Here is an 18,897-nt window from a genome sequence, read left to right as displayed (position 1 = left end):
TTATTATTATTATTATTATTATTATTACTATTAAGATAGGGTCTTAACTTGCCATTTTTCTGCCTTAGCCTTCTAGAGTATTGATATCATAGGTCTCTTTTTTTTTGTCTTTTTGAGACAGGGTCTTGCTATGTAGTTCAGGCTGGCTTTCAGCTCACTTTGTAGCCTAGGCTGGTCTCAAACTTGCAAAGATCCTCCTGCCTCAGCCTCCCAAGTACTAGGATTACAGGCATACGCCACACCTGGCTTTATTGTAAGTCTTAGCCACCATGCTTGGCTGCAATTTTTTTTTTTAATACTTTCAGTCAACAGTTAGTTGAAACCATAGATGCAGAACCCACATATATGAAGGGCCAATGGCATATCTGAAAATACAATGTAAGCTTTTCCATGTTTGGACTGTGGTTTGGTACAGCTGTGTGCATACATTCAGATAAATCCATGAAAGGTTGTCAGTGATTCAGATAAGAACGCATTTTACCAAGATAGTAAGTTTTGAAGCTTGGCACAGTGGCACATGCATGAAATCCCAGCACTTTGGAGGCAGAGACAGGAGGCTTACAAGTTTGAGTCCCGCCTGAGTAATTTAGCAAGACTCTGTCTCAAAATAAAAGGGCTAGGGATATAGCTCAGTGGTAGAGCATCCCAGTGCCAGAGAAAAAGATAGAGAATGATTTGGCACTAGCATACAAGAGAAAGAAAATACAAACCCTAGAAATTAAATGCAGGTTACTCTGTGCAGAGTAAAAAATCCAGGCCTACAAACTTCCCAGACTTTCCTGGCAGGAGAGTATGGGCAGACCTGTAGCCCATGTCAAAGATGGTCCTGCTCTACTCAGGCTGCAAAAAGAAAACTGTAGTAAAGCAGTAGGTAGTAGTAGTAGTAGTAGTAGTAGTGTTCTTCTGTCATAGAATTTAGGATATGTGGGACTTAGAGCCTGCATGTGAAACAAGTCAAGTGCTGGGTTTAAGTTGTGGAGAAAAAGGATTTGTGGGACCTAGATCCTTCATGTGTACAGTTGCTGCTTTTACTTAAGGCCACCCGGAGGAGTTACCTGGTGTGTTGGGCTCATGTCTTGACTGTCACCGCTTCTTCTAGGGTGCTGTGATCCCAACAATGGATTCTTGAGGAAAGATGTACTTTTATGAAAGGGGGGCCAGGCATGGTGGCACATGCCTGTAATCCCAGCACTTGGGAGGCTGAGGCAGGGTGGCACACACCTGTAATCCCAGCACTTGGGAGGTTGAGCCAGGAGGATCACTGCGAGTTTGAGACCACCGTGGGCTACATAAGTGAGCTCAAGGCCAGCCTGAACTGCATAGTGAGACCCTGTCTCCAAAAGTCAAAAAAAGAAAAGAAAAGAAAGGGGGCCCCAGAAAATATAGCAGGCTTTGCTGTCTATCTAGAAGCAGTTATTAAAGAATAGGGGGAAAACCTGAAAAGGGAGGCTTGGGAAGATTATGAATGTGTCTTGCACTCAGCCATCCCTTTCTGAGTTCTGTAGCAAGGCTGAAAAGACTTGTCATTCAGACTCACCCCTTGACCCGTGAGCTTTACAGTTCCTCATTCAGTCATTTGAATTTCAAGTCTTACTATGCAAGGAAGTTTTCATGCAATCATTTCTGTTCCTGTGGGGCAGTCTCATGTCAGAACACAAAATCCAGCCCCCAAAGTAACTAGATTTAGTTCTTTTGGAGGGTGAGCACAGAAGGTTTAGACAGAGCCTGCTAGATTAAATGTCTTCTAGCCCCTATGGGTGCCAGAGGTCACCATGGAGAGTCCCCACGGCCTTCCCCAGTGACTAGAAGCAATCCCCAGCGTGAGTCTTCTATGATTCTCTTAGCCCTTGCTTCCTCCTGCCTGAGTTTACATCACAAAGTTCCAGATAGAAGGCTGTACGCAAACCCAGAACTTTTGTGGCACATTTAATTGATTAATTTGAAGATTAAATTTTTCATTGTTGTTTTAAGATAGGGTCTCACAATGTATTGAACTGAACTCATAGTGATCTTCCTGCCTTAGCTTCCCGAGTACTGGGATTATAGGTGTGTACCACCAGGCCAGCTAAAGATTAAAATTATTAACCCTTAATTTGATTATTTCACCCTTAAGTATATAAAGTTTCTAACAATGTTACATGTTACTAGAGTAGATCTTTGTTAGAGGTATCATTTATTTGGTTAGCAAATAAGTTGCTGTCATGGCTTTTTTCCACTAGGTGGCATTTTCCCGTCTGTGTTTTCTTTTTCCCTCCTCGAAACCCTGCTCCCTCAGTATTGGGGATTAAGCCTAGGTAGGCCTTGCACATGTCAGGTAAGCTCTGTATCACTGAGCTACATCTGTGCCCTTTTTTATTTTATTTTGAGACCGGGTATATTGCCTGGGCTGGCTTGGAACTCATAATCCTCCCACCTCAAGCTCACAAGTGGCTAGGATTACAGGCAGGTGCCAGTGTACCCAGCTTTCATTTACACAATTATAAATAGAGGACCCCAAAGAACTCATTTTGGGTTTTTTTCTATTGATATTTACTATTCTTAGAAGTTAAATTTTAAATTATATGTGTGTGTGTGTGTGTGTGTGTGTGTGTGTGTGTGTGTGTATTTTATGAGACAGGGTCTTGCTGTGTAGTTCAGGCTGGCCTTGAACTCACTATGTAACCCAGGCTGGCCTCAGACTTGCAGCAATCCTCCTGCCTCAGCCTCCCAAGTGCTGGGATTACAGATGTGCACCACCATACTTGGCAAAATTATATTTACTTACCTTAAAATAACAAAAGTCAACCCATTACATACTAATATAAATGACATTTTTCTGTAAAATAATTATTTCCAAAATAAAGAAGAATGTTAGTAAAGAGCGGCATTGTTTTACTCTTTACAAGTCTCTCTATTGTGCCACTTATAAAAGTCAGCTGGATTCACGTAATGGTTTGTGAATTCAGTCTGTTACAGTATGTCTTTTTGTTAAGTTTTTTGTTTTGTTTTGTTTTATTTTTGGCAGTACTGGGTGTTGAACCTGTGTTAGACACTACTCTACCACTGAGCTTTATCCCACGCACTTTTTATTCTTTGAGACTAGGTCTCACTAAGTTGCCAAGACTGGCCTCAATTTTGTTCTTTCTACCTCAGCCTCCCAGGTAGTTGGGATTATAAACATGCAGCACTGTATCCAGCTTATAATATTTGAAGAAAATCTGACTTTATACAGAAAATCTGACTTTACACAGATAGGTGGTTGAAGGGAGGAAAGTAGCTATAGTTATTCTTTTTTGATACTTCATCAAAACTCAGCAAGTGGTAGTTTTCTAAAGGTTAGTCGCAATGAGGAATGTAAAACTAATCAGTGAATTTGTTGTCCTAAAACCATGGATTTGCCTTATACTCCAAATGAGTCTTTTACCCATTGGTGATTTTACATTACCAGGCAACAATATTGGTTTCCTTAGTAAAGCAGATTTTCTAAATATTGACACATTTGGTCCCATAATATCCAAAAAACTGTACTTGCTAGTGATGTCACTGTTCTCATTATATAAACTATTAAATATTTAAAAGCAGTCAGGGTTACATTTTCCAAGGTTCTAGTCATTTTTCCTTGGAAACTTTAAATTTTATTTTAACTAAGCACTATCAGAGTTTTCCCTGGAGTGGTACACTTCATTTTTGAGAAAATGTACATCTGCCAAGCACAAGTTCAAATTACAAGGCTGTTTGTCAGTCATTCTTATGAAAATAGTGTTCCTTGCCGGTCATGGTAAAGCTGTCCTAATCCCAGCATTCTGGGAGGGTGAGGCAGAGGATTAAAGTTTGAGCCCTGCCTGGGCAGTTTAGTGACCTAATGAGATCTGCTTTCAAAATAAAAAAGGGCTGAGGCTGCAGCTCAGTGTGAAGGCCTTGGGCTCAACCACAAGTCAAACCTGCACACACACACACACACACGTGCACAGTCTCACACACATAGAAGGTGTTCCAAGGGATTAGGGACATAGGCCTGTGCAAAGGCACGGGGTTCAGTCCCCATTTTTGGGGGGTGGGGAGGTGTTCCTTGAAGAACAACAGCTAGTAGAGCTTGCAACTCAAATAATCATAGTAATCCTTTTCCTTAAGGCTGCCATTCTTACTTTGGTATACAGCAAAATTGTTTATGCACACCTTTCATATCATCACACCTCATATAAAGGAGGTTCGTACTCAAGGATCAAGATTTAATAAAACTAATTATTTTAATTGTCTTGCTAAAGATATTCTTAAGTGAAATGGGCTGTTGTGTTTTGTTTGTAACTATGTAATGTGAGGAAAAGGCAAAGCAGCCAGAAGAGAGAGGGCTTAGGAAGAGCTGGTGGGCACTTTCTGATATTTGAAGGTTTAGAAGGGAAAGGTGGTGGCTCCCAGATGCAGAACAGGAAGCAGCACACAGAATTACACAGTAGAGGTTTGCCTTCACGTTATAAAGAACTTTTCATCTCCAGGCCAAAAGTGAGTTGAGCTGCAAGTGTCCTAGAAGAAATTTGTAGGTTATGTGTGGTGATGCACACCTGTAATCCCAGCACTTGAGAGTCTGAGGCAGGAGGATCATGAGTTAGTTCAAGGCCAGCCTGGAGTACATAGTGAAGCTCTGTCTCAAAACACAAGACAGAAAAGAAATTTGTAGGCTGAGTTTGCACTAAACCCCATGGAGTTCCCTGGGAACCTCCAGGGAAGGAACTTGGGTATGGTGAAGAAGCTTAATTGAGTAGTCCCAAACATTATTATCTGCTGAATTCAGTGCCAAGACTGTGGAAATTGCCCTAATATGTATCTTGCTAGTGTTTGGAATTACGTATGATTGCAAAGTCCCCCATTTGGGAGTCTGAAGAAGAGATGATAACTCCAGACCCACTTGCACAGGGAGTCTCAGGTCTTGTCCATCAGCTGGGGTGGCAGGGACTGGACTCTGCAGGTGCTCAGTTTGCTGCAAACCAGAGAGAGGTCAGCGGGGAGGCTTCTGAGTATTCCACAGGAAGCTGAAGGCTTGAGCACTTTCATTGGATTACTTTTTCCCTAACCTCAAGTTTCTGGTCTTACCTCCTCAGGAAGCAGCTTGTCCCTTATATGCTCTAGTTCCTCAACACAAGGTGGCACTGCTGTCCTAGAAAAGGTCAAACTAGTAGTAGCAGTCCTGCAGCTCCTGTCTTCAGGCAAGGGGCGCCTGGTGGATTAAGTGTTTCCTCCATTTGTTTACCCTTGGCACATGAGTGTCCCTCTTTGCCACTCTCCTCGATCCATGTTTTACCTTGGTTGCCCTGGAACGTTTCCCCTTGTTTATTTTTTTTCTCCACTCCTAGAGTTCCTGTGGATGGAGGTATTTCCACTCACTGACTGTCCCTGACACACCCTTCCTTTGAAAACAAGCATGGGGATTGACAACTTGGAGCAAGGAAGATGGAGAAGCTCATTACCAGCTGGCTGAGAGAGACTAAGATTGCTGGTTCCCTGAAGTCTTGTGGTCCAGGCTCTGATCTAGGAAAAGAATCCTCCTGGCCCAAGGAGCAGGCATCTATAAAAACAAAAGGAGTGTCTGGGTCAAGGAAGCAACATAGTTGGGGAAAAATTGTTCTGGCATTTTTTTTAAAGGCATGTATGACCCTATTAAAGTAAAAGAAAACATTTTTTAAATTCTTGGAGAACAGGCACAGTGGCTCACACACGTGATCCCAGCTACTTAAGAGGCTGAGACAAAAGAATCAAAAATTTGAGCCCAGCTCAACTTAGCAAGACCCTGTCTCAAAATATAAAAAGCTGAGAGAAGGGTAAGAATGTAGCTCTGTGGTAGAGGCCTTGCCTTGCCTGCATGAGGGCCTGGGTTTAATCCCCACTACTTTGGAGCAGCCAAAAGGACTACAGAAATGTGGAGTTTACAACTTCAAGCCAGGCTAGTGGCCTTGTTGTCAGAAGGCTTGAGTGGCACCCTGGCTTGTCTCCACCTCCACCCCGTTTGTGAAGTCAGGGCTGTGATATTCACTTTTTGTTTTAGAGCTGAGACAGCTATGTGAGGTAATGTATGTGAAAGTGCTTCTCAGGGAGAAACAAACTAGTGAGCAGTGAACAGCCTTTTCAGCATACTGTATCTAATTATAAACCCTTATCCTGCAGGTCAGAAGTTGCCTCATTTTTCAGCATACTGGTATCTCAGTAGTTTTTCAGAGTCCCTATGCCAGAGAAATACCTACCAGTCCCATTTCCTAACTAATTAGCTCCAGGGCCGGGGATATAGCTCAGCGGCACAAGTGCCTGCCTGGCTAGCACAAGGTCCTGAGTTCAATTCCCACTACCCCCCACACCAAAAAAAAAAGAAAACTTTGGGTATCCTATGTAATTAGCTCCAAACACTAGCCATTACTAACCTTACAATTCAGTGCCTTCTTGAAAAAATACATAAATTTGTGTGGTATCTAATAGATGTCAAATAATGCTATGTTTCCTGTGAAATTTTTTTATATTGTGTATTACCTTTGTGAAATTTGCTGGGGTGCCCTGAGGTGTGCCCTGTTTCATAGTTTGGGAACTGCAATGGTAGATCACTAATGTTGTGGCAGGGTATGATGTAAGTCCTCACATGGCCCCTGCCGCTCTCCATACCTACCCTGAAAAAGGTCAGGTTTCTTAAGTACTGCATTCTTGACTCGGTCTAGACAAAGGGTTGTATGAGGCAGATCTCACTCAGTGGTTCCCTCATTCTCCTCCACTCCAAGTCCTTATTATTTCTGATCTTCTGGAGTATTGAGATCCAAAGATGTGGAAACTGAAAACTCCCTGGCGTGGGATCTGCTATTCACCATTGGTCTTAGAACTTTCAGGAGCCAGCCAGCAGCTGTATGTGGGCAACTCTACAGGTTGTGGTCTTATATTTTCTTTATTGACGACATAAGTAAAGATACTGTGGAATCTCCTGCAAGTTCTCTACAGAGCAGAGTTTACTTGCTTGGACTCTAGGTATGCTTGCTATACCTCCAGGCTGAAGTTTAAAAGCAAGATGCTAGAATTTTCATGAACAAGTAGCATCAGGTTCTAGTCATCCCGATATAAAAGATTTAAGAGTGCAGGTGGGGTGAGATGGGACGGAATAGGAGCCATGGGTCTTTTGGCACCCCTGGAAACAAGTGTGTGCCACCAGGCCCAGTTCATTCTTTCATCTTTCTTTTATGTTTCCCCAAAAGTAGTATATATATTTTGCATCCATTTTTGTTTCCTTCTTCAGTATTGCTACAGTCAGTAATATTATTAGAAGAGGGATATAGCTCAGCGGCATAAGCGCTTGCCTAGCAAGCCTGAGGTCATGAGTTCAATTTCTGATAGAAAAAAATAAAAAACAAACAAGTAATATTATTAGAAGAATGATGAAAATTAATAATTTAAATATGTATTAATTGTATAGTACATAAGTTAAATAACAGTAAAACTGGTATAAGAAAAAATATTTTTGCTGGGAGTATTAAATTATCTAAATATTTAAATGTGGAATAATTTTTTAAAAAAGAAGAAGAAGAAAAGGAACCTTGGAGCCAGGCATGGTTATACGCACCTGTAAATCTGAGCTCTTGGGCAGCTGAGGCAGGAAGATAAATGGCCATGAGTTCAAAGCCAGCCTCAACTACCTAGTTTGAGGCGAGTGTGAACTACATAGTGAGTTCAAGGCCAGTCTGAATTACACTGCAAGACCCCATCTCAAAAAGAAAAAGAAAAACCTCGTTGAGATCCAACTCTTGTTCTAGTAATAATGCCAACTTTAGCATCATGCTTTTCACATCGGTTCCCCCCAACTCTCATTTGTTTCAGCTACATAGATTAAGTCCACAATGAGTACATTATAGTAGCCAAACTTGAATACATTTTTATAGTTGTTATTGAGTAAAATACTATGCATGCAGTGTCTGTCCAGTGAGATTCTCTGTTGGACCAGAAACCTGCTGTGTTCCTGTCAGATGAGAAGAAATAACCCATCCTTTGAAGTTCCAGCTCTCATTGGAAGTCCACATGGTTGTTCACCCAGGAAAGGAGTACTTAAGTAGGGTTCAGGATTTGGTGGCTTCTCTTCTGTGAGTCCCCTGAAGTTTCTAGCAGAGGACAGGGTGGCAGCACCCACTGTTTGTGTGATTAAGTCTTCCGCTCCGGTCTACTCAGACATTAGTCACTGGGGCACCATGCATTTGGGAGTGGTTTCTGTGATCCTCATAGCTGGAAGGTAGTGAATCTGGTCATCTTCCTAAGTTGAAAGATTAGCGCCTGTTTCACTCTTCAGCCAGCTAGAGTCATTCCTGGGTAGTATTTTTTCTCTGTATTCTTTGATATTAGCTTATTCCTGGTTTAACTAACTACTTTATTTTTGTTTGTTTGTTTTGTGGGGGAGGGGGGTGTTTCTGTACTGGGAATCAAACTCACAACCTTGCACTTGCCAGGCAGGCACTGTGCCCGTGAGCTGAATCCCCAGCCCCTTAACTTCTTTCTTTCTTTTTTTTTTTTTGGTTTTTTTGGGTTTTTTTTCCAGCACCAGGAATTGAACTCACGACCTTGCACTTGCCAGGCAGGCGCTATGCTGCTGAGCTAAATCACCAGCCCCTTAACTAGCTACTTTATAGACACTGCTGCTGTTTGTAGCCTCTTGTCTTAAAGGAGAAGGTGTTTCTGGTCTTTGGAGTCACAGAGGCTTCAGTTTGGATTTTTTTTTTCTTAAGTTTTTTGAAATAGAGTCTCACTATATAGTTCAGGCTGGCTTTGAACTCACTGTGTAGTCAAGGCTGGCCTCAAATTTGCAGCAATCCTCCTTCCTCAGCCTTCCAAATAGTCAGAGAGGCTTACATGGGTGAGCTACCACGCTCAGCGAGTTTGAACTTCAGCATTGCCATTGCCTACAGTACAAAATATTCTTCATCACACTTAACCTCCGTTTGTTTGTCTGCAAAATGAACCTCCGTTTATTTGTCTGCCTTGTAGGGGTATTGTAAGACTCAAATAATGAATGTTAGTTTTTAGTGTTTTCTGTTTCCAGTATGGGAGGAAGGCTTGACCCCTCCATCTTGGTTTAGCATCCCACCTACTCCTACCATATGTTCTTTCTCCCATGCCCCGTAACCCTTTCAGTGCTGGCTAGAGAAAAAAGTTACAGCGCAACTCACCTAGGACCAAAGAAGGAAATGACCTTTGACCATTGCTGTTCTGTGAACCACCTATTCTCACAGGAAATTGTAATGTGATCTTTGAACTGTTGAGAATGCCTGACCCTACTAGTATCTGGCACTTACCTGGTGTCAGCAAAATAAATGGCTTTCTTTAGGCTTGTCCTTAATACACCAGGGCTGTCCTTGCAGAAGTGAGATTTCTAGAAGTCCATGAAGTGGATATGCTCATGAGAACCCATCCCAGGCTGGGGCCTAGGGGTCTGCCTGGGTAGTGACCTGGTCTGAGACAGATGGCAGGCCACAGAAGTCGCTCCTGTTGTCCACAGTGAAAGAAATCCAGGCCAAGTACTCTGTCCTGCCACCTCCCAAAGAAAGCCTTGCTAAATCTTGAGCTGAATGCTCCGGGTAGAAGCACTGTAATTGCTTGAAGTTGTGATCTCATGCAAAGGGAGGAGCAACCATTATTCTCTCCTACCCCTCTCTCAACTCTACCACAGTGCCAGAGGGGCCTTCTTGACCTCATTTGTTCCAAGTAGACTGAAGCTGAGACTTCCAGAACCCCCACCCCACTACCCCATGGTTCTGGAGCTGAGAGGGATCCACTGCATGCCTGGTCTGCCCTATCTGCCATGCAAGCCCCGACATACCCCTTTCCTTTCAGAGCCAGATGCCGTGGATTGCTAACCAAGGTGTGGCAAGGCTCCTCCTTCCCCAGCTGGGACTCATCTTTTTGAAATTATATGATGCAGAAAACTGCCTCTTCTCAGAGATCTAGTACTTTCCATGTTGATTCTGTTTTAATCCGTGTTCTTTGAAAGGCTACTCTGCAATTTTCTGAGTTTTACAAGATTTTGTTCCTTTGTACTCCTAACTGGTTTGGTTTGGCTTGATTTGATTTTTGAGATAGGGTATCACTATGTAGGTCAGGCTTCCTCCAGCTTATGGCAATCGTCCTGCCTCACACTCCCAAGTGCTGTACTTCTAACTTGAGAGTTAGATAAATTTTCCCCCAGCCATGCCTAAAGATACTCACTTTCCTTCTGGCACTAAGGATAGTGAATTCCCCTTCCTTACCAATGTGTACACTTGATCTTAGCCAAAAGGCCAAGAAGCGATACCAATGTATAGGTGATGACCAGTTGCTGGCTTTCAGGTATCTCAGATATATTTGCCCTGATGGTGCTAATCTAGTACCTCAGGGTGGTACTGACCCTCTTTGATGGAATAATGCTTTTATAATTTGGTGGAAGCCAGCCATGGTGGTGCACACCTGTAATCCCAGCACTTGGGAGGCTGAGGCAGGAGGATTGTTGTGAGTTCAAGGCCCCTGAACTGCATAGCGAGACCCTGTCTCAAAAAGACCAAAAAAAACAAAAAATTGGTGGCCATGTAGAGTTGTGTTTCACAAACTTCACTTTGCCATTTTCAGGTCATACTGCTGTCTCCTTTGTCCTTGATTGGCTTTAAGCTTCTCTCTCCCTGCAACCTCCCACCATTCTAGCCTAAAGCCTTAAGCTGTTGTAGGAAGCCCTGAAGGAAATGAAGTGGCTGGGCCACACCACCAAGAATCTGACTCTTTTCCTTGGTACAGTGCATACTCTGCACCCAGAAACAGCCACCCTGAAGCTTTAGGGAAGGATAAAATGGCCCTGACCGTCCTCTACAAATGCCAAGAAATGAAAAATCCTTGGTGTCTTGATTCAGATGTAGATGAAACTTGGAACAGTTAGAGAACAAAAAATCTCCCCCTTTGGAAAGGGCCCTGGGCCAGGCTTTTGCATTTATATTGAAGTCTGGTTAGTTGCAACACATTTCAGGTAGCAGAATATTCTCAGTCAAGCTGGACCATACTGCTTTATTTTAAACACACTTTTCAGATGGAGAAAGAGGCCGTTTTCTTTCCCCCTCCCTGCCGTTTCATTAGTCTACAGGGCCGATTCTAGAGCTGGTTTACTTTGTCTTGGCAGACTCTGTTTAACCCTTCCTGTAGAAGCTGAGCCTTCCTGTTGGTAAGCTGTCTGAGAGCAAAGGCAATTCCAGTGCATCCAGAGCAGCCCCACCAACTTCCGCCCATTTTTCTGATAAGTGCAGTGTTTCCATCCCTCAGCAGGCAGGCGGTGTGCTCATGGCAATGGCCCAGTCCTGGCCCATAGCATACAACTGAAGGAAATGAGCTGGTGATGGGCCATTCTGCATGTGGGAGCAGCAGCTGGACCACAAGAGGGGGGATGTTCCCACACTACATTGGGTTTTGTGGCTTCACTGTGTGACAGTTTTCCCTCCACACCCCCAACCATGACTTTTGATTGTCACTTTGATATCCCCAAGAAGGCTTCCTGGGTACAGCACGGCGCTTCAGGCATGCCAGTTCTGAAGCAGCAGTATTGTCTGGTGGCTTAGAACACAGTTTCCTGGGGCTGTCATAAAATTAAATATGAGATCATTGATTAAGAGGTTAGAATAATACCTGAAGTTGTTCCCCTAGATTGAATTTTTATATTTTATCCCCAGGGCTTGGTCCGTTGCCTGGAATATAGTAAGTGCTCGGTAAATTACTTGTGGAATAAAGTCACTATACCATAATTCGTGTGTGTGTGTGTGTGTGTGTGAGTGTGTGTTTTAGGGGAGTCTGCTGTGCTGTGCTGACTGGTGTCAGCCTCCTACCTGAAGGTTCCACTGATCCTCCCATTTCAGCCTTCCAGGTGTCTGGCACAGCAGACGTGTGCCATCACACCTGCCCCAGTTCTTTCTTTTTGTCCAAGTTTTTAGACACATCATGCTCAAAGGTTTGAAAGAGGGTAGGAAGAGCAAAGAATTTCATCTTTTTAAATTGTTCTTAATTTAGTATTAGGGCTGCTCCCTACCTCCCACCTGTCCCCACTGAAGCCTTGTTATTGCAAGTCTAGTCTCTCTGTTAGTTCATCTGCTGCTGCCTCTTTCTGTTTTCAGCAGCCTACATGCTGAAACTAATTGAGTTAAACAGGTTCAAAGACTTGGAGTTATTTACTACACCACACCATTTGATAGTTACCTTTAACTATGAAACCTTGCACAGGAGTGAAGAAAAACTCATGAGACAGAAGCAGATATCAGTGTTTGAGCACCTCCTCCGGCTAGGCCCTGACCATGCCAGGCAGTAAACTGGACACCATCACGTAAGGCAGTGAATCTCCAGTGGCCAGGGAGTTGGGGGTAGAGGAAACTTCCTTAGGCTGATGTCTGGGTCTGCAGAGGGCTTACTTACTAGGCAAGAGCGGTCAGGAACCAGAGATTGCAGAAACCTGGTGTGAAGGGAGGAAAGAATTAAAATAGCAGAGCCTCAGGGCTTCGGTAAACATTGACCTTAAGCACTACTCTGCTTATTAAGTGAGATACCGTTAGGACTTTACAATTGTGTGAGCTGCCGCAGGTCTGAGAATATAAGGTGTGTAGTTGGTATCAGTTACCACATTACTGTATATTAGGCAACTGAAAAAACCCAGTGCATAGCATGCCTGTGCCTGGCCTCGGGAAAGACTCCCCTGCGCCCTGCTCAGAGTGCTTTCTCTGTCCCTAAAAGCTAGGAAGAGAAATGTAGATTGGCAAAATCCAAGTCCCAGAGACTACCAGTTCTGTGTCTTCACTTTGTCTCTGGAGCTTGTGCGTGTTTTGTGGGGCTGGTTCAGGAAGGACCAAAGGCATTGTAGGCTGTAAATAAACCTCCATTCTCTCCCGGAAGACCTGCTACTTCTCTGCTGTGAGTAAGTCCTCCCAACTCAAATGGCAGCTCCTCCAGCTTCATGGATCCCTATTGTTTCTGCTTCCTTCCTCTGCCAGTCAGCTCCCTTGGTGGCTGGGCTTCTGTGTTCTCCACGGGGGGACCCACATGCCAGGTTCTGTAATTCCCGAGAACAGTAGGGCCCCTATCACTGAGCTACAGCTGTAGTTAGTGCATTCTTAGAAGTCACAATTAGGAAACCAAATTGGCAGGTTCACTGGAACTGTTCTCCAGCCTTCTGCAGCCACTTCAGTCTCCAGGAGAGGGAGGATGTGGACAGAAGAGGAGTCCTTGCCTCTATTTGGTTTCTTTGACCAGCCCAGCTGTTCTGTCCTCCCTTCTTTGTCTGCACATTCGGCTCCTGTTGGAAAGCTGTGAATTTGGGTTTTGTTTTTTCTTGTGCCTTAATTGGGGTTGAACTAAGAAGCTGGAGAGCTTTACCAGTCTTTTCTCCTAAGGGGAAAAGGAAAGGAACTTCCCTTTCCTCAAGTGACACTTCATCTTCCTCATAGACTGGGTGAGAATCCCTCAGCCTTTTCTGCCTGAGGGGTGTGTACTGTTGCCGCCTTGCCCGGGGCTGTGGGTTCCATGCCTCCTGGCTGACGCAAATGACTGGTAAATAGAGCTCAGGCTGAGTTCATTATTTTTACCAACTAGAAGCCAGAGGGATGGATCTATACAAGTCAAGACAAGTGTCGCCTGTGCATTTCAGAACATGGCTTTGCAGGAAGGAAAGAGGAACAGTGGTTTCTTGTTGCTTTCTATTTGTGTCTTTATAACCCCTCTTCCCTCTTCCTGCCTATCTAGGAACATGGTGAAACTTTACAAGAGCAGGTTTTGTAACACTGATTTCTGCACTACTAGCAATTTAGTGATTGCCTTTCTTCCATCCGTATTTTTTCATGTTTTTTCACGTGCCATGGTTAGCTTCGTGATGGCCGTCATTCATGGCTTGATTCATTCTCATACTGAGTTTCTAGCATCCATCATGACCTGTAGAAGGATGTCTGTCTAAGTCTTTCTTTTTAGTGTGACATAGCCCCATCCCAGCTCTTTCTTCCTTGCCATTGGTGGCAGAGATCCTTATGGTGTCAGTGTTTGATGGTCAGAAAAGAGGTGGCTTTCGTTGGGTGAAACTTGCTTGTTAGGTATCAGTGGCTTTCAGAAGCAACCTTGGATTATTTTCCGCCATTGTCCATGGTCCTCTTGGCATTGAGCTTTCCTAGGACTTGTTGAGTCTGAACCTGTCTCCACTGAAGGCTCGGCCCCTCACTTCCCCTGTGCAGGCAGTCCCAGAGCAAGGCTGCTGGGGGAGGGTGTACATCTAAGGAACGAAAACACTGGTTCTCCTCAGGAGTAGCTCAGTGCAGTGACACAGCGCCGGGGACTCAGCTGACCCACACCTAGCTTACTGGAGTCCGGCAGAAGGAATACCTTTTAAAACATGACGAGTGTGGCCAGCAAGAGGCAGAGATTTTCACTATGGTTCTACATCCCCTTGCAGCAAAAAACTAGACTAGTTGGCAAATTGAAACCAACTGCCCAGTTTGTGTGTGCAGAAGGATTAATTTGGGTGGCATGGGGAGGCAAGCCATAAGGCAAAAGACTGTCTATGATTTTTTTTTTTTACCCCCATGATAGCATTTCTTCCTGAGACATGACTAAACAACCACCACTAAGCCAGCTAGGCCCTTGTGAAATGCAGGAATTACCCACTGCTTACATCCTTTCCCCTTCCATCTTACTGTACCCAGGGAGCTCCTGAAGTAACATATTTTTTCCTTTGAAGAGATGTGGCATGTTGGAGACTTCCTGTCACACTGGGATAGATACTGGATTAGAATGTCAGTAGACCTGAGGTCATAGCTATTCGGGAGGCAGAAACAGGATCACAAGTTCCAGGCTATAGCTAGGCATGGTGACACACCTGTAATCCCAGCACTCAGGAGGCTAAGGTAGGAAGATCACTCTGAGTTCAAGGCCAGCCTGGACTGCACAGTGAGACCCTGTCTCAAAACAAAAAGTTTGGGGAGCTGGGGATTTAGTTCAGTGGCACAGCGCCTGCCTGGCAAGCGCGAGTTCATGAGTTCGATTCCTGGTACTGGAAAAAAAAAATGTTCAAGGACAGCGTGGTCAACTTAGCAAAACCCAGCCTTAAAATAAAAAGTGCATGTGTGTGTGTACACACACACACACAAATTCCAGTGACTGTAGAGCTTCCTCCCACAGTACTGCATTTCTGCCCATCACAGGGGCTTGAGGGTACAGGGCCTTGGAGAACAGTGACTGTAGGACCTTTGGAGAATTTATACATCAGTTTTCAGTATGATCTGGCTGGCGGGGAAGTAGTATACACTCAGCTGATGCTTTCCCATAATTAGCACCCAGAAAGCTGTTGCTTAGAGGCAAAATGGGAGGAAAGTTTACAGTCCCTTGTTGTGTTATTGACTGGCTCTTTCACATTGGATTTTTTCAGAGTCACTGCTATAAAGAGATTGTTGTTGGTCCCCTGAGATACTCGCACTCTCAATAGAACACTTGATTTATGACTCCAACCTGAACTTGACTAGGCAGCCCTCCAGGCCCGCCTCCCACCCCTTCTCTACCTCAGCCCAGGCCAAGCCTGCACTTTGCCCACCTGATTGGCAGGGAGCAAATGACTAAAAGAGATGTGTTGCTAAGCAGCCTGGCTTCATCATTGTCCTTGCAGTTTGAATGAATAGCTGCAGTGTTCAACAGAAATGGAGGATTTTGGCCTCAGAATTAGGAGGGACTTTTCGGGGAAGGGAGCTAAGAACTTGTAGTCTGGTTTTGGCATGGTGCCATGGCTGGAAGTGAATTTGATAACCCTCCTCACACTTTCCCTCCTGAGATGTAGTTGGATGCAGCATTCTTCCTGTAAGTGCAACCCAAATCTCTGTGGCTGTTTTTCTGTGAAGATCTTGTTGCAGAGTTGTCACTGTCTTATCTTTTCCCTCACCAAGTAAAGAGAAAGGAAATAAGATCCAGCAGCTCTCTGTGAACCTATCTTTTACAGTTTGGATCATTAGTTTGGAGTGGCACTTGAGATTGCTGATCCTAATGGTTTTTAGAGAAGTGGGTATATTCTTGCCACTTTACATTTGCAACAACAGAGGAAGGGTTATAGAGTCAAGAGTCAGGAAAGCCAGGTGTGGTGGTGCACGCCTGTAATGTCACAGGGAGGCTGGGGCAGGAGGATTGCCGTAAGTTTGAGGCCAGCCTGGACTAGTGAGTTCAAGGCCAACCTAAACTACATAGTGAGACCCAGACTCAAAAAAGAAAAGAGAGAGAAAGATCAGAGAGAAAGCACCTTGAGCTGGGCACCTTTTCTGTCGCTTATTGGAGGTGTGCTGTATGCGTGTTTTGCAGTTCCATGCACTCTCTCTTCATCCTTATGATATTCTCCTCTCCTTTGCCTATATTAAATATAAGAAAACTGGCTCGGGAACAGGTTTGGGAGTCAGATGTTATACAGGGGTCCCCGCTTGCTTGCTCAGTGCTGGCAGTTAAGGTGTAGTGCTCTAGGGCACTGGCCAGTCATACTGCCTGAACCCAGGGGAGCAGCAAGCAAGATGCGAGTTACACAGGTGGCCATGGCAGGATCACTGCCACCTGGTCTCCTTGGTGTCAGTTGATACTGGTTCCTGCTGGAGGCCATGGCAGAAGGCTGATGTGAGGCTCTAGCACCCAGCTGCTGTGATACAGGAGAAGGGGTAGGAGGCTCTAGGGTCCCAGGAGCCCTAAGGTACTGCTCACCATTAGGGTGCCGGCAGTGCTTTATCCCTCTTCTCCTTCCATAAAAATCCCAGATGTCTCAGTGAAGAGAGGAGCTGTGGCTTGGGAGCCCAATCTTACCTCTTGTGTATTTCTTTCCCTTTGACAGGATAATGCAGAAGTAGAGAAGCGAGATCCCCAGGAGTTAGTGGGTAAGTACCCCTGGGAGCCCCAGGGCCATGCTTCTGTACCTTTCCCTGAGCAAGCTGGCTTCGGGCCACACCAGCCTCTGGGCCTCGGGCTTCTCTCTGCTGTGCATCCTTTCTTCATACTTCTTGTCGGGACCTTTGGCATTTCTAGGGTGACTGGGTAAGACCCTAGGGAACAGTTTTTCTTTGAAAATCAGATTCAATGGTGCGTTTTCTTGGGCTTTGGTCTGTTGCCAGTGTTGTCAGGAGGGAGTTGAAGGCCTCCATCAGTTGGGAGCTCATCTTGGCCTTTGCCTCTTCCTCTTGTGCCCTGGGCCCGGCTTCTGTCTTTGTACCCTTCTCCCCCTCCACTAGCATATTCATGTTGTTCAGCATGTGGAGTCAGCATGTGGCCTCTGCTGGCGCTTTTCTTTGTCCTCATAGTCCTGGCTTCTGGGGCCCTTGCTGACTTGGGAGGGGAGAGCCATTTTTGGAAAACCACATACCATCCATCCTTTGCCACCCCGATCTCTTAATACTTTTACAAAGCTCCATGGCCCATTTAATTTGGCCATGGACTTTGAAACGGCTCCACAAGCCTGACCTAGGGAACGTTCCCTCTCAGTGGGCTCAGCTCTCCCTCCCTGTGGTGGCCATTATTGCTTGCCTTGCCTGTTTCTCAGATCTTCAAAGTAGGTTCCACTTAGCTGTAGTTCTGTCTCTATAAGTACCTCGCGCCAAACGATGGCACCACTGGAGTGTCCTCTGCTTCTAAGGACACCTCTAGAGCCTACTGCCTTGTGTCTGTCGTGGCATTCGGGACTTTCTGAACCAGAACCAGAGCCGTAGTCTAGAAGGGCTGCACTAGCATCCCTCCCACCTATCCTTTCTCCAAGTAAGACTCTTGTTGGAAGTGGGAGGTGGGATCCCATTCTGATTTCCCCTAACTAAAGAGTGAGGAATCCTTTTTCTTGTCTTCTGAGAAAGGATTGGGTAGAAGCATGACAACTTCAAGCAGCCTACATCCTTAACAGGATTCTGCCTCAGTCCCTGGGTTCCTTAATGAATAGAATTTGAATATTTTAAATCCTATAAAAGCCAGTGTTTTCCTAAAGCCCAGTGCCTGTCCTTTAAATAGTAACAACAGGAGGTATGCAGCAGTTGGCTTCGAGAGCAAAGGAAGCCAAGCACATGTCTGCTAGGAGGGCAGTGGCCCATTCCTACTGGGAATCTGTGGGCAGGAGTCTTGGCCTCTTCTCCCCTCCGGGCCGCACCTGACCATACTACTGAGAAATGTCACAGCTGGGGGTTAGAGAGCAGCCTGCCAGTGAGCTGACACGGTGCTGCCCTCCACTGTCACTGGCAGCGCTGGACAAGGGATGGAACGTATGTGGGCATCAGTCAGCTCAGCCCTGACTTCTTCAGGCACCTGGGCGCTTTTTCGCTCCACTTTTTTTTTTTTTTGTCTTGAGACAAGCTCTCACTGTGTATAGTCCAGACTGACTTCAAAGTCACGATGATCCTCTTGCCTCAGCCTTCCAGGTGCTGGGATTACCGCTGTGTGCCAGCACTCCTGGCCTCTCACCACATTTTTAGGAAAGAAAAAAAAAAAAAAAGCTTTGCTGAAGTATAGTTTCAGAGTAAGGTTTGCCAATTTTAAGAGTGCCATTTGATGAATTTTGACAGGTGTGTGTAGTTGTGTTAGCCCCACTATGATGATGAGGCAGAACGCCTCCATCTCTCTAAAGCTTGCCTTTTTGCTTCACTTGCCTTTATATATGGTTTCTTCCCTCAGCCTCAGGCAGAAAGTGATCTACTCTCCCCATAAAAGTTTTGCCTTTTTATTTTTTTTACATAAAAATCCTTTATTGAACATAGGAATAAATGGATTTTCAAATTAATTATTTTTACTTTAGGGTTATTAGTTCTGAAGCTGTCTGATCCATGGTAGAACTTGCTAACTGGTACTATACGAAGATGCTTTTCTATTACTTCTTCTATATTCATAAACAAATATATTTAAATCTAGATAGAAACATTTGTGATTAGATTAGTGCAT

The 18,897-nt window shown here is 44.8% G+C and overlaps 1 protein-coding gene across 3 annotated transcripts in view; it reads left to right on the top strand.

Annotated features, from left to right (window-relative positions):
* Positions 1-18,897, top strand: part of Sap30bp (SAP30 binding protein) — a 39,125-nt gene that overhangs the window by 7,118 nt on the left and 13,110 nt on the right. For all 3 annotated transcript variants that reach the window (XM_005407493.2, XM_013505977.1, XM_005407492.2), the window contains one exon: positions 16,820-16,862. In XM_005407493.2, coding sequence (XP_005407550.1) covers positions 16,820-16,862 — 43 coding nt within the window. The remainder of the gene's footprint in view (positions 1-16,819; positions 16,863-18,897) is intronic.

This window comes from Chinchilla lanigera, unplaced genomic scaffold, assembly GCF_000276665.1.
Source record: "Chinchilla lanigera isolate Chin_1 unplaced genomic scaffold, ChiLan1.0 scaffold00105, whole genome shotgun sequence".
Classification (NCBI taxonomy): Eukaryota; Metazoa; Chordata; class Mammalia; order Rodentia; family Chinchillidae; genus Chinchilla; species Chinchilla lanigera.
This window is presented reverse-complemented; position numbering and strand designations above follow the sequence as displayed.